Consider the following 13179-nt stretch of genomic DNA (forward strand, 5'->3'; position numbering starts at 1 on the left):
TCCATCCATCCATCCATCCATCCATCCATCCATCTATCTATCTATCTATCTATCCATCCATCCATCCATCCATCCATCTATCTATCTATCTATCTATCTATCTATCTATCTATCTATCGATCACTCTATCATATCACAGTTATATTTGAGTTATAAAGTCAGAGACGCAGAGGAGAAACGAGCGGAGTAGTGAGTCTTCATCATGTGTACGCTTCTATCAGACCGTCCGTTGGTCAGTGACAGGAAGCAGATAAGCTTTCACTGTTGCTAGAGTTGGATAATTGGACATTTATGGAGAGATAGGCGAGCCCAGGGCCCAGGAGCCATGAAACAAAGCTAATCGGGACTCTGCATCAGTAAATTGTCTGTGAAAGAGCGCATCAGGGCCTCTGACAAGATAAGGAAGGCTTTCCTCAAAGGCACAACCGGGCCAAAGCGACATAATAAACGAGACGGAGCCTTTGATGCTGGGACGTACACATGTGAGATGAGGCATAGAACAGCTGTGTGTGCCAACCAAACTGGGTCATACAGACTTCTGATTCTAAATGTGTGTGTGTGTGTGTGTGTGTGTGTGTGTGTAGGATTTTGGACCATCTCACTGTAAATCTCAGTCAAGTCAAAACTCTGCAAAGCTGACCATGCAGAATTTGTCTTCAGTGAGTAATGCACCTAAAGAGAGAGGGAAGCAAAACACATCCGATTCTACAGATTCTAATTTCTATGGTCTATCATTGGATAAATACAGTAAACAGTTAATCCTGCTGACAAACACAAAAAAAAAACAGAGGACATTTGCCCTCCTCACAGTCATTTATCACTATTGTGCATACTGAGCAGGCCGCACCTGTGCTTCCTGAACATGTCATTCTGTAAACACCAAGCTCCATCTTCAATTCTGTGCTTTGGTCACACTCTTCACTTCTCCACTACCCCTACTGTCCCGGTAGATAAATATATTCTCTTTTTCGCTGAGCTACAAATCCAAACGGAGTGCAGCCCCAATTATTACGTGCACACGGTCACTGACAGAGGCGGTTAACTCTGTGGGGGAAGAGGGAAGTCTTAATTGGGCATAAGAGGGATTTCTCTTGGCCAAGCACAAGTGAAAAAAAAATACCCAAAAAAATGACAGAGTGTGTGTATGAGAAGTAAAGACCATCTGGTTCCACAAGAGCAGCAGGAGTTGCCAGACAAATGAAAAGAGAAACAACAGAAAACCTGCGTGGGTATGGAGCTCGTTCTCTCTCTCTCTCTCTCTCAACAGAAATCAGCGTCTCTCTCTTCGTCATCATCCATCTTTTACCATGTAACAGCCTGGAGGGAGGGACTTGTAGGGTGAAAATCAGAAATCCCTCACGCATGCCCTAATCATGTTTTATATACAGTAATCAATATTGAGAACAGTAAGGCGGCGCTTTCAGGCTCGTACACAGGAACGAGCAGCGGTGAGCTGGTAAAGACTTTGGTCATCAGCGGACAAATTGATCTGACGTGTTCCATTATTCATGTCGGGGTGTTTGGCAGGCAGAGAAAGAGAGAGAAGACAGAGAGAGAGACAGAAAGAGCAAAGGATGAGTGAAGGAGTGAAGGAGCGAGTGGACATCCTCTCCTCTTCCCTCTTCCCTCTCTCTCAGGGTCTCATCTCCTCATTGCTGCTCAGTGAAGCTGCTAATGTGTCTTGTCGTGGGGCGAGACAGCAAAGGGCCACATGACATTTCCAACAGATTATACAAACACATAAGCCGCAGTGATTAATGATGCATACTCACACCTGCACACACGCCTGCACACACACTCGCACAAATAACAATGATCTGCTGCCTTTCATTGTATAAAAGATAACAAAACAATCTTTTTTATTACATGTTGATATTTTTTGACAGACATCACCACATACTTGCATGATTGTTCCAATATTAAGGGTTCCCACACTATAATTAGGCAGAATGCACTCATATAACCAAACTATAGAAAACAAACATGCTGGCAGATTGGGGGAGGGGGGGGGGGGGGGGGGTCGTTCAGTGTAACAGCAGATTAAAGCCATATTCTGTCAACAATGAAGTTCTGATAAAGAAACAAACTGCAGAAGGATGCTGAAGTTCATTATTAGTTTCATTATTTATTCCTCTTTTTTTTTTGTTTACATCAAATAGAACAGACATACATTGGCACATGCAAAGTGAACACTTTGTGGTGCTTTCTCATGACCATCCAAAGCCAATTGAACAAAGACTGGATATCTATTTTGTTTTTTGTTTTTTTCTTTTTTACTCCAAACATGAAAATACTTTGAAATATTTACAAAATATATACTTACAATGCTAATCACTCAACATCATCACCTGGGCCTGATTTGAGTTCAGTAAAGCAAAAACGATGTGTCAGGAGTTTTGTTCGTCGAGGTGATGAAATGAAACTCCCAGATAGAAGAGGCACAGAAGAAATCACTTGTAAACAATACAAAACTGAAACCAGACCATGGGGAACTCCAAGAGAATATGGCTTTAATGACACCGGAAAAAGAAAGCATCTCAGAAAACAGATCCACTGTCCCTTTGTGTGGCTGTTCCTCGTTCACAGCCCCGTCATCAAGCAGGCAAGCTCGTCCTCTGTCGGAGAGAAAGGGCCGCGACAGTCTGCACCTACAGGTTTGATGGGGTCTTGGTTTCCACCCGATCGCACTCGGCCTTCTTGTCAGGACTCGTGCGTCGTGTCTGGATGAAGGGGACGGATGCGATCCACGGTCCTGGCGTGCGCGTGTGGCTGCTGTAGGTGGTGCAATGGCTGCTCCTCTCTCCCGCTCCTCTGCTGCTCTCTTTCCTTTTCGCCATCACAGATAAACGACAAACGGCATTCTTTTCAAGCAGATCAGATCCTGAGGTTGTTGTAACTCACGTACGTCTTCTTGGTGGCCTGACCTGAGAACAGAAAAGAGAAAAATGAAAACTGACTTCTGTATTGTTGCTTGATTAACTCATTCTGCAGCAGGGTGAAATTGTGAGCGACCATTATCTGGCTTTGTGTAACGTTTAACATCCATGTAAAGGCTCCGTTCTATTTTCAGATGTTTAACCAGTGATACAAAGACACAAACATCGCAGAAGTGGGCACAGAACAAATGCTAGGGCAACGTGCAATGTGAATCCAGTCTGGATTGCCATGGAAACATCAGAATGTGGCTGAATGCCTAGGTGCTATGTATGTGTGTGTGTGTGTGTGTGTGTGTGTGTGTGTGTGTGTGTGTGTGTGTGTGTGTGTGTGTGTGTGTGTGTTCCTGTTCCTATCTATCTTTATGAGGACAAAAATTAATTCCAAAGCATCACAGACTTTACGCATGTGGCAGTTTGAGGCTAAGACTCAGGTTCAGAGTCAAACTGAGGATTAGGTTCTGGTGGTTCGACCGGAGAAGAAGAGGAGGAATGGACGAAGGCAGCGAGTGGTGAAGATGCACAAAGAAGTTTAAGTAGATGCGTTGTCGCCTCTGTTTAGCGCAGACATTTAGCACATTTTCTTAATCAGACATTGCTATAAATTCTCATTCGACTGCTTTAATGTTGCCATGGTGACCAGCTCCCATGGGCTACGCAATTAGAGTCCTACCACTTCTTTAAAGCCACATCTTGTACTCTTGGCCAGCAACTAGCATGAATAAAACATGAGTAAATGTACAGCAGACTTTTGCTGTTAAGCATAAACACTCTTCAGGAAGAGATCAGTGTTTGAGCAAAACACTTTGCAGGAGTGTTTGTGCGTGTGTTTGTGTGTATGTGTGTGTGTATGAGTGTGCATATTTCTACATTATCAACAAAAATGTTAATATTGAAAGCTGAAAGCGTAGCACATCTTCATCTTGTGCCGCTGCTGCTGCTGCGTGTGAGATTCTCTTTTATTATCACAACATTCATTACCTGCATGCACCTGTTTTGCTTATTTCAATCAGGATTATTGATGAAGGTCGTCTATGAATTACAGGGCAAATCCTCCAGGCATCATGAAGATATTACAGCATATCAATACCAATGTAAATCTGCAGCCGTGTTAATGTTCTTAATCCCATAAATCACTCTGAGCCATCACATTCAGAGCTGATGGGCCCTGAAAGAGAAGGTATTTGGCGCTCCGATGGTTACATGAATTGACGGACAGTCTCCAGGGACGGTGGAACCACAGTTCAGGTTTTCGGAGCGGTCATGCACATAAATTCGCCATTAATAAATGTCACTTCCACTGCAGCTTAAATAAAAAAAAAAAGAAGGGCGAGGAGGAGGAGAAAGGATGCAGGGAGGGGGAGGCAAAGTGAGAAGACATCCATGTAGGACAGACAGAAGGTGAGAGACGCACAGAGCAGATGACGCTGTGCACTTTTGGGACCGGCTCCCCGTGCATGTCCTGCTCCCAGACGTTTGATGTGCTGCTGGAACAGCTGCTAAGGTTTCGCCCTCTCTCCAGAATACATTCGCACGTAGGATGCACTCCCTCATATACAACACAAGGAGCATACAGGTGGATGCATTATGCACAACACCCCCCACACACACACACACTCATTCGGCTCATGACTGATGAGTGCGACAACTGCTGCATGTTTGAAGGGATTCCCGTAAAAAACTGACATCTTTTTATCATAATTCAAAGAGGAATTGAGAGGTTGCTGCACTTGTGGGTGCCAAGATCTGTGGTGTGATTAGCTGCATTGCAGCAGAAGACTTCAGAGACTGATTTACGTGAACTGTCAATCATTCCGGCCGCACCTCTGACAGCCACACAAGGGCTCCAATATTTCCAGAGAATCCCCTCTAATTTCCAAGCTTCAGATCACCTAAATAACTCTGGAAATACATTCTAATAAGCATCATTATCGCTATTAACAGGATTCCAGAGGAGGCGGGGCGGTATGAGACACACACACACACACACACACACACACACACACACACACGCAGCCGCCGCACAGTCAGATCATCTGCTTCTATTCCCAGAGACACAATCCGGCTTCTTCCAATCTCTTTTCAGAGCCAGGTTCCCCCATCTTCTCTCATGCTTATTGCCGTGCACTTAGGTTAAAGGTCCGACCATTTATCAGGGAGAGAGATAACAGCAGCCTGCTATAGGGCACGTTTTACTTTATTGCAGAACGGGAACTTGCTAGTAACACAGGAAAGAGATTAGAAAGGCAAACCTGAGGCAATAAAAGAAATGAAACCTTTTGTGGAGAAATGTATGAATCTCTCCCACCCCTGGGTCCTATTCACGCTCTGGATCATGTCTTAATTTCTATATGATCCTCCTTCAGGTCAGTGGAGGTGGAGAACGACTGCACTTAGTGGAGTGTGACCCTGCGATGTAGTGTGTGACGACGGCTTTCACAGACATGCAGAGATCACCGGCATCATGACATTTAGATCTTTAAAATAGAAACATCTGTAAAATGGAGTTTCTGTTCACTTAACTACGTCTTTTTCACGGCTAGCTGGTTTTATTTCCTCCCTGGGTGGTTGTGTGTGATTCTCTCACTGGGTGACTTACTCATGGGGTCAGCAGCAGGGTTCTCACACAGCTCCGTCTTGACTTCTCCGTTGGGCCTCTCGCTGGGCTTCTGGGACAGACGCGATGACATGGTGGCAGCTGTGACCACGGCTTTGAAGCTTCTCTTCCTCTTCTGTACGTTGAGCTCAGGGTGGAAGATAATGATGTACACCTTGGGCATGTAGAGCATGCCCAGTGCTACTGAGGCACTGAGGTTCATGGAGATGGTCAGTGTGGTCGTCTGGATGTAAAGCTGGAAAGAAACACACACAGGTAAGAGGACGATTCATTTTAAAGTGTGAAAGGCTTGAACCTCCATTATGCACTTCGGCGAGGCTTTTAAACTTGTATTTAGTGAAATTTTGGGGGGCATCAGAGGTGTGACTGCGAAACAGCTGTGGCCAATTACTGCACAATCTCAGTGCTGTGGAGAAAGTGATGAGGCAAAACCTAATAATAACCAAAAAATGAGCATCCAGCCACTTGTTCGCTCTCATCATGTTCAGACCTGGAATGCAGACAAACCTCACACACAGAAGAATCTACACCGCTGTACCACATGTTGGGTTTTGTGATCCTCGTGTTCCAAGACTCGTGAAGACATTGATTCATTCTGGTCACTGAGAAAACAACAATTTGAGAGGAATAAACAGCTTTGACTCAGAAGTGGTGTGGATGTGGAGCTTGTTGCGAAAGATGCACTCATGCAAAAAGCAACATAAGCCAGCGTCGTTAATTAAAACCTGACCTGCAGCTACGAGACAGCTCATGCGTATTAATGACGACAAGCAGACGCATCGTTAGGAATTGATAAAAAAAAACGTCCGCGACATCACAAAGTCAGCGTTTCTCTACTCTCATATGTGTGTTTAATCCTAATCCCTCTCAGATCTACAACGCCAATACTGTTCCTGTGTGTCAAATCCACCTGACAACACAGGAAATGAAAGACAAAAAGTGTCAGAAGTCCACAGCATGAGATCACTGTTTTTTGTTTTCCCGGTATGTTTTTGAAAGCCTCTCTCTTTGTTCAGTGCTTTAAGATTATTCATAACTGTTAGCGTTCACGCTTGACCGGTTTGAAGTGCTTCCTCTGCTATGATTTTAGAAGTTAAATAACAGCTTTCACATTAAATTAGAATTATGGAGGCTTGTGTAACCTTTGATCATTGTATAAACAGACTTTTAAATAGGGTCTTTGCTAATAAATGGTGTTTTGCGAAGGAGGTGACTCAGTCCACCTACTGCAGCCTCTCGTTTCATTGAAGGGTCCAGGAGGAGGAAGAGTCATTTGTGGAGGGGAGTGTTAGTGTTTGAAGATCAGACCAACAAGTCCACCTCCCTAATCTGATGCATTTGAAAGCATTGCTTCTCACCGATACGCCGCTTTCCCCTCAGCTGCTGTTAATGTGCATGGAGGAGAGAACACAATTATAAACACATTAAGCTTCGACTGTAGATGTGGACACCGGCGAAGCGCTCAGCTATTCAGCACGGGGGGGAAATGTCACCATTTGCATCGCAATCTTTTTGTAGTAAACAGCACAACTAATGGTGATTTCTTTCATACACAACACTCTTAACACTTAACACGCCGCTCATGTCCCATCTTCCAATTTTCACAGATCATTCAAATGTCTGATATCATCAACGTGCCAATCCACTCAACTGCATCTCCCTGCCTCTCTATCTCTCGCTCCCTCTCCCTCTCCCTCTCTCTCTCTCTCTCTCTCTCTCTCTCTATCCTCCTCCGCTTCTCTGTGGAGCAACATGAGAGGCAGCGATCTGGCCGCCTCACCGAGCCTTAATAACTGTATGAGTAGCACGAGCTCGTATCAAGCGGCTACCCGTGCACTCTGTTTTGAGTCACCTTTGACAGGAACTGAAGAGCGGCCCTGCTGTTTCTAAGCCAGATGAAGATTTGCCGTGCCGTGTTTATGACTGCACGCTGGGAGAGAAACTGATCAGAGGAAAACAGGAAACACACACTGTCAAATACAATTACCAAAAGAATCTCTGCCCTTTGCTCTGTTTCTATGTTTAGTAGTGTGTAACCTGTCTGGTATCTATAGCAACACTCCAGAGTTTGCTGTGAGCAAGAAAAATACGCCTAGAATAAGCACCTAATGAGATTCTGCTCCTTTATAGCAGCATTGCTGACCGTATCACAAATGCTTTATTGACCATGCAGGATTTGGGAACAGGCACACAATAGGCATTAGTTGGTCGCTCTTCCTCACCCACAGAGCACCAAAATGACACAAACGTACATGGGTACACACCACACACACACACACAATCAGCCACACAGCCACACACACACACACACACACACACACACACACACACACACACACACACACACACACACACACACACACACACACACACACACACACACACACAAAGACACACTCCTCTCTCTGGCTGTCTCTAATGACACAGACATGAGTTTTCAGGGTGCATCTGCGTGAGCTTGACCCAAATTCAGCCCTCTCTCAAATAGTTACCCCCTCGCAGAACATTCATAATTAATTCCTGTTGCTTTAACATAAATAAATACATGAAGTCATACTCACAACTGCTTGGCAACTCTCTATTTATAGCTGCACTAATGATTTATTAAAGTCCTTATCAAGAATCTAATGATTGCCTTTAAATTTTACATCTCATCGACAAACCGAACGCCAACATCCAGCCACAAAAAGACACACGTCTTCCATTTAGACAAAAAGCTGTTAAGGGTAATTCTCATAATTATACCCACCAGGGATACACTCATCGCAAAGCCAATTTAGCCGGCTGTGGTTGAGTACTATAAATGCACACAGTGATGAGGACTTGATTCAGTAAGTGACAATTAGAAAGCTCTGTGTCCCGTCACAGAGGGCCTTTAATAATGGATTGGAGAGGTTTGCAGTGTTCCCTGGATGTGTGTCTCCTGGTGTTTTGGGTGGCCTACTTTCCACTTTGCTTCACGCCATGAATGAAGATCTATTCAGCACTGGACCCTCCGCTTTCCTTGTGAATGGCTTTCTCATCTACACTTCTTCGCTCGCCACACTTTTCCCCATTTCTGTTGCTTCTGGGAATACAAAGGCGAGCGACTGGTGGTGGAAGAGAAAGGGGCCGTGACACACACACACACACACACACACACACACACACACACACACACACACACACACACACACACACACACACACACACACACACACACACACTCACACTCACACTCACACTCACACTCACACTCTGCTCTCGGCGTGGAAAAGAAAACTCTCTTGACGTTTCCTCGACAAGAGAATAACATTTTGTTAACATGCAGTATTTACGCAGATCTTTCTTCCTGACATTACTGGGTTATGTTCATTGTTCTACTTAGTTGATCTGTCTCTGTCTTCTTGTCAGCTCTTAAAACTCATGAATCCATATTCAGCAGAAACAGCAGAACCTTCCTACTTTCTCTTTGCCACTTCAAGCTTCTTGCCTGCAGTGTGCCTCCGGTGCAAGGCTGCTCAAAACAACTGATGGGTGGAGGCATTTCACATATCATTTTAAAAGACAAGCTGTCTCCGCAAACACTGTCAACTTCCATCTGGCACGGTTGTTTGCAGTAGGAGAGACGAAGGGAAGGAATTATAGTCGTATCCTCTAAAAGCTGCAATGAGAACCCAGCATCCTCAGTCACTGTTAATGTATCTTGGCAGTGATGTCTGTGAGTGTGTGTGTGTGTGTGTGCAGGATGTCGCTGTGGGTTTGTGCAGGGAGACACACCAATACAGGAAAAGAAAAGAAAATATACAGCAGTGTGCAGCAATTGTACAAAACCAAATGCAGCGCTTTGTATTTTGGAAAATATCGAAATGCAAATTTGAGTTCATATTGCCGATCAATATGTGAAGTAGTAGAGAAATGGAACTGAAATGAAGGAGTAAAAGGAATATTAAAGCATTCTAATGGTATCAGAAGCATCCCACCTCCTGCAAATATCATCTGTATAGAACGGAAAACTTGAAATGTCAGAAACAACAACATTATAACCTTTAAACTATTTACATTATATTGGCAAAGCATCTGCGCCCCTTTACAGCCTCTTTTGTACTCAGTTTGCACCTTCTCCTAAATGTAACAAAGTCAGTTACCTAGACGATACGAACTTTTCATGCCTGATCCAGGGGAGATGTTAGAATGCGTAAGGGAGAGTATTTGAATACAGACCCTAAAAGTCTGACTGACTTATGGGCGTTTTACGGGAAGGTTTCTTCGCCCTGATCTCCTGAAATGCTTTTATGAATCCACACAAAGAAGCAGTTTTGTCGTCGTCGTCTTCGTCGTTCCGCTCCCTGACAGCACCGGGCCGTTTCCTCATATTCCTGAGGACGTGTGAGTGCCTGGAGGGAAGCTTTCACAGGCCTCTGCTCCTCCCCGTGCATTAGGGAAACGCTGGATTTGGACACGACTGGTTCTCACAGTCATTAACTTGAGTGCGTTAAGTAGCTGACTGAACACATGCAGGTGCAGAAGAGGAGACGCGGGGCGCCGGGTGATCTTTTGTTTCCATTTTCGCATGGCTTCCCCTCGACACGAGTTTTGAATCGGAAGCACAGGTGCGGAAAATGAGGGCCTCGGATTTAAAGGAGTTTTATACATACCATGGAAATGTAAGGTTAAATACAGCAGGCGTCGCATCACCGTAACTCATTTCATAATGGGCAACACGGAAATTGAGAGAATGACTCAAATCTGACAGTTATTCAGTCACGTGTGCCTTCACATTCACATGACGTGTTTGTAAAGGGAAGTCACACACGCCCTGGAATACGTTAATGTACGTATGCAGGTATGCTTCGCTATAAGGGATACAATTAAGACCATTCTTTACAATGTGACACAATATCAGCACATTTGTTGAGTGAAGTGGTCACCAAAGACACTTAGGGCTCTAACGTTCATGGATTAGAAGGAATACGTGGAGGAATGTGCTCTCATACTGACAATCTGAATGTAGCGAAGATGAAATGACTCTTAAAACAGCTTTGGGTTGTCTTAACTACATTGCAGGATGCTGTTTAGACGTGTGATGGCACTGGCGTGGAAAAGAGAGCCGGCAAAGATGGAGCCACAAAGAGCGTTAACACCAGGATACACTGGTGTGAGACAGAGGTGAGTGTGAGGCAGGAGCCGGTGTGTACAAAGAGTTAACTGCATAAAGGGGAAGGATAAACACATTACTGACTCACAAGTCGCCGCGAGTAACATAATGAACTCCTAATCGCTGCTGCGGGTGTAATTCATCTATGAAATCAGCAGCAAATTGAGATGAGGAAAATCAGTTTCTGATCCATCTTGTGCGTTTGCTTAGCAGGAAGGATATTGAGCGGCAGGCCTCTCAAAAGGTTAGGAGTAACACTTTCCTGTCAGCATCGATATTCTGTCAGAGGAAAACTTCCCCTCCGTTCCATCAGCGACACGGGGGCCCGGCCAGCCACGCGAGCGGCTGGCGGGTCGAGCAGATGAATGGATCTGTATTCTGCGCGGCGAGCAGCAGATAAGCAATGACCACCACAGGAGGTCAAGGTGTCAAATTCTCAATCTACTCCAGCACCTCGCTGTCAAATGCTTTTGTGGAGTGGAGCTCCGTTGTAAAGCGGTGGGATGTGTTGAATCAAGCTTCTATTTAACCTCCCAATACACACATATCTACTTGCCTTCCTCCTCCCTCGGTTCCTCCTCCTCCTCCTCCTCCTCCTCCTCTTCCTCCACCTCCTCAAGCCCTTGTCTGCCTCTCCAGAATAAGGAATAATGCTATATGTTGAGCTCCAGGCGTGAAAGCTAAGATAATGGCATGTGGAGCTGCCTGCGCCCCCATCCCAAGCACTCCTCAGGCATTTCAGGATTCTGGTGCTTAACAGCAACTCGTCCTCCCCCTGAAAAATGCCTATTTCTGTCTGCGCTGGCCCTTGCGTGGGTTTCTATGCACATTGCAGCCGTATAAATTTGAAAGGGAAAGAAAATGAACTCATAACTTGTAGTGTCGGGGAAAATATTTGTGTGCGTGTGCCGCTCCCTTTATGTGGCGTGTTTATGAGTGTTTGTGTTTTCATTTTGTGTATGCACAAATATGCATGTGTTTAGACAAGATAAAAACAGGGCTGGAGGAATGAAAGGAGAAATTTGCGAGACGTGGGATACACACACAGACACGAAGAGAGAAGGCTGGTGACAGAAGAGGAAGAGATGACTCACCTTCTCTGCAGACTGGGCTGTGCCAAAGAAAATCGGGATGAAGGCCAGCCAGACTATGCAGGTGGTGTACATTGTAAAGCCGATGGGTTTGGCCTCGTTGAAGTCTTCAGGTACGTCCCGGGTCTTGATGGCGTAGATGGTGCAGGTCACCATCAACAGGATGCTGTAACCCAGTGAGCAGATAATCTGTAGGTCTGTGATGTCACACTTCAGCACGCCACGGGCCAGCAAGGGGTTTATGGTTTTCTGCTCGTCGTAGTCGATGATGGTGTTGGGTGGGTCCACAGCGAACCACACCAGCACTCCCAGTAGCTGCACACAGATCAGACTGGAAGTGATGGCGATCTGGGAGGTGGGGCTGATGAAGCGCGGGGCCGTGACTGTCTGCTTGCCCTGCTCAAAGATGCGGTAGATGCGGTTGGTCTTGGTGAGCAGGGCGGCGTAGCTGATGCACATCCCCAGGCCAAGGAAGATCCTCCTGAAGGCACACACCGCCACGTCGGGCTTGGCAATCATGAGGAAGGTGATGATGTAACACAGAAAGATGCCCGTGAGCAGCACGTAGCTCAGCTCGCGGCCTGACGCCCGCACAATGGGCGTGTCGTTGTAGCGCACAAAGGCTGCCATGACGAAGATGGTGGCGATGATGCCGAGCATGGCCAGGAAGACAGGGAAAATGGCCCAGGGAGAGTGCCACTCCAGTTTGACAATGGGGATTGGCTGGCAGGCTGTTCTGTTGGGGTTGGGCCTCATGTTGTAGGCACACATCCTGCAGGACGACTCGTCGTACTGGTACTGGTAACCGTCACACAGCTCACAGTGCCAGCAGCATGGCATACCCTTTACCCTCTTCTTCCTCTCTCCAGTCTTACAGGGCAGACTGCAAACGGAGATCGGCACCTCCTGTTCCCCATCTGGCCACTGAAGCTCCTCCAGCTGGGGGGGAGAGAGAGAGAGAGAGAGAGAGAGAGAGAGAGAGAGAGAGAGAGAGAGAGAGAGCGAGAAAGAGAGAGAGCGAGAGCGAGAGCGAGAGAGAGAGAGAGAGAAAGAGAAAGAGAAAGAGAAAGAGAGAGAGAGCAGGAAGCATTAACAACACACGTACGTAAGAGGTAACACTAAAAATAGGAAACCGTGTGGATAATCAAGCACCTGCATTCTGGTGGTATGACATAACCTTCACCTAATGTTGTAAGACACCCTAATAAGTGATATGCCACTAAGTATTATGCCATGAATGTAATGAAATCGTAGCTTTTAAATTGCCCACAACCAAACAGCCACAAACAACAACAACAACAACAACAACAACAACAACAACTGTGAGATGGTTCATCTAACATCTAAACTATTTTCTCCAGGGATTGTTCTAATGCTTCAAAGTAATTTTACATCACCATG

At 45.6% G+C, this 13179-nt stretch overlaps 1 protein-coding gene across 1 annotated transcript in view; it reads right to left on the reverse strand.

Annotated features, from left to right (window-relative positions):
• Window positions 1–2132: 2132 nt before the first annotated feature.
• The window catches only part of LOC143013204 (metabotropic glutamate receptor 7-like), a 28046-nt gene continuing 16999 nt past the window's right edge, over window positions 2133–13179 (reverse strand). The window contains exons 7-9 of the mRNA XM_076166750.1: window positions 11782–12717; window positions 5533–5785; window positions 2133–2924 (exon numbers count right to left, since the gene is read on the reverse strand). Coding sequence (XP_076022865.1) covers window positions 2875–2924; window positions 5533–5785; window positions 11782–12717 — 1239 coding nt within the window. The 3' untranslated portion in view covers window positions 2133–2874. The remainder of the gene's footprint in view (window positions 2925–5532; window positions 5786–11781; window positions 12718–13179) is intronic.

Source organism: Genypterus blacodes, unplaced genomic scaffold (genome assembly GCF_046128005.1).
Source record: "Genypterus blacodes isolate CSIRO-AG114 ecotype Tasmania unplaced genomic scaffold, CSIRO-AGI_Gbla_v1 ptg000156l_1, whole genome shotgun sequence".
NCBI classification, from domain to species: Eukaryota; Metazoa; Chordata; class Actinopteri; order Ophidiiformes; family Ophidiidae; genus Genypterus; species Genypterus blacodes.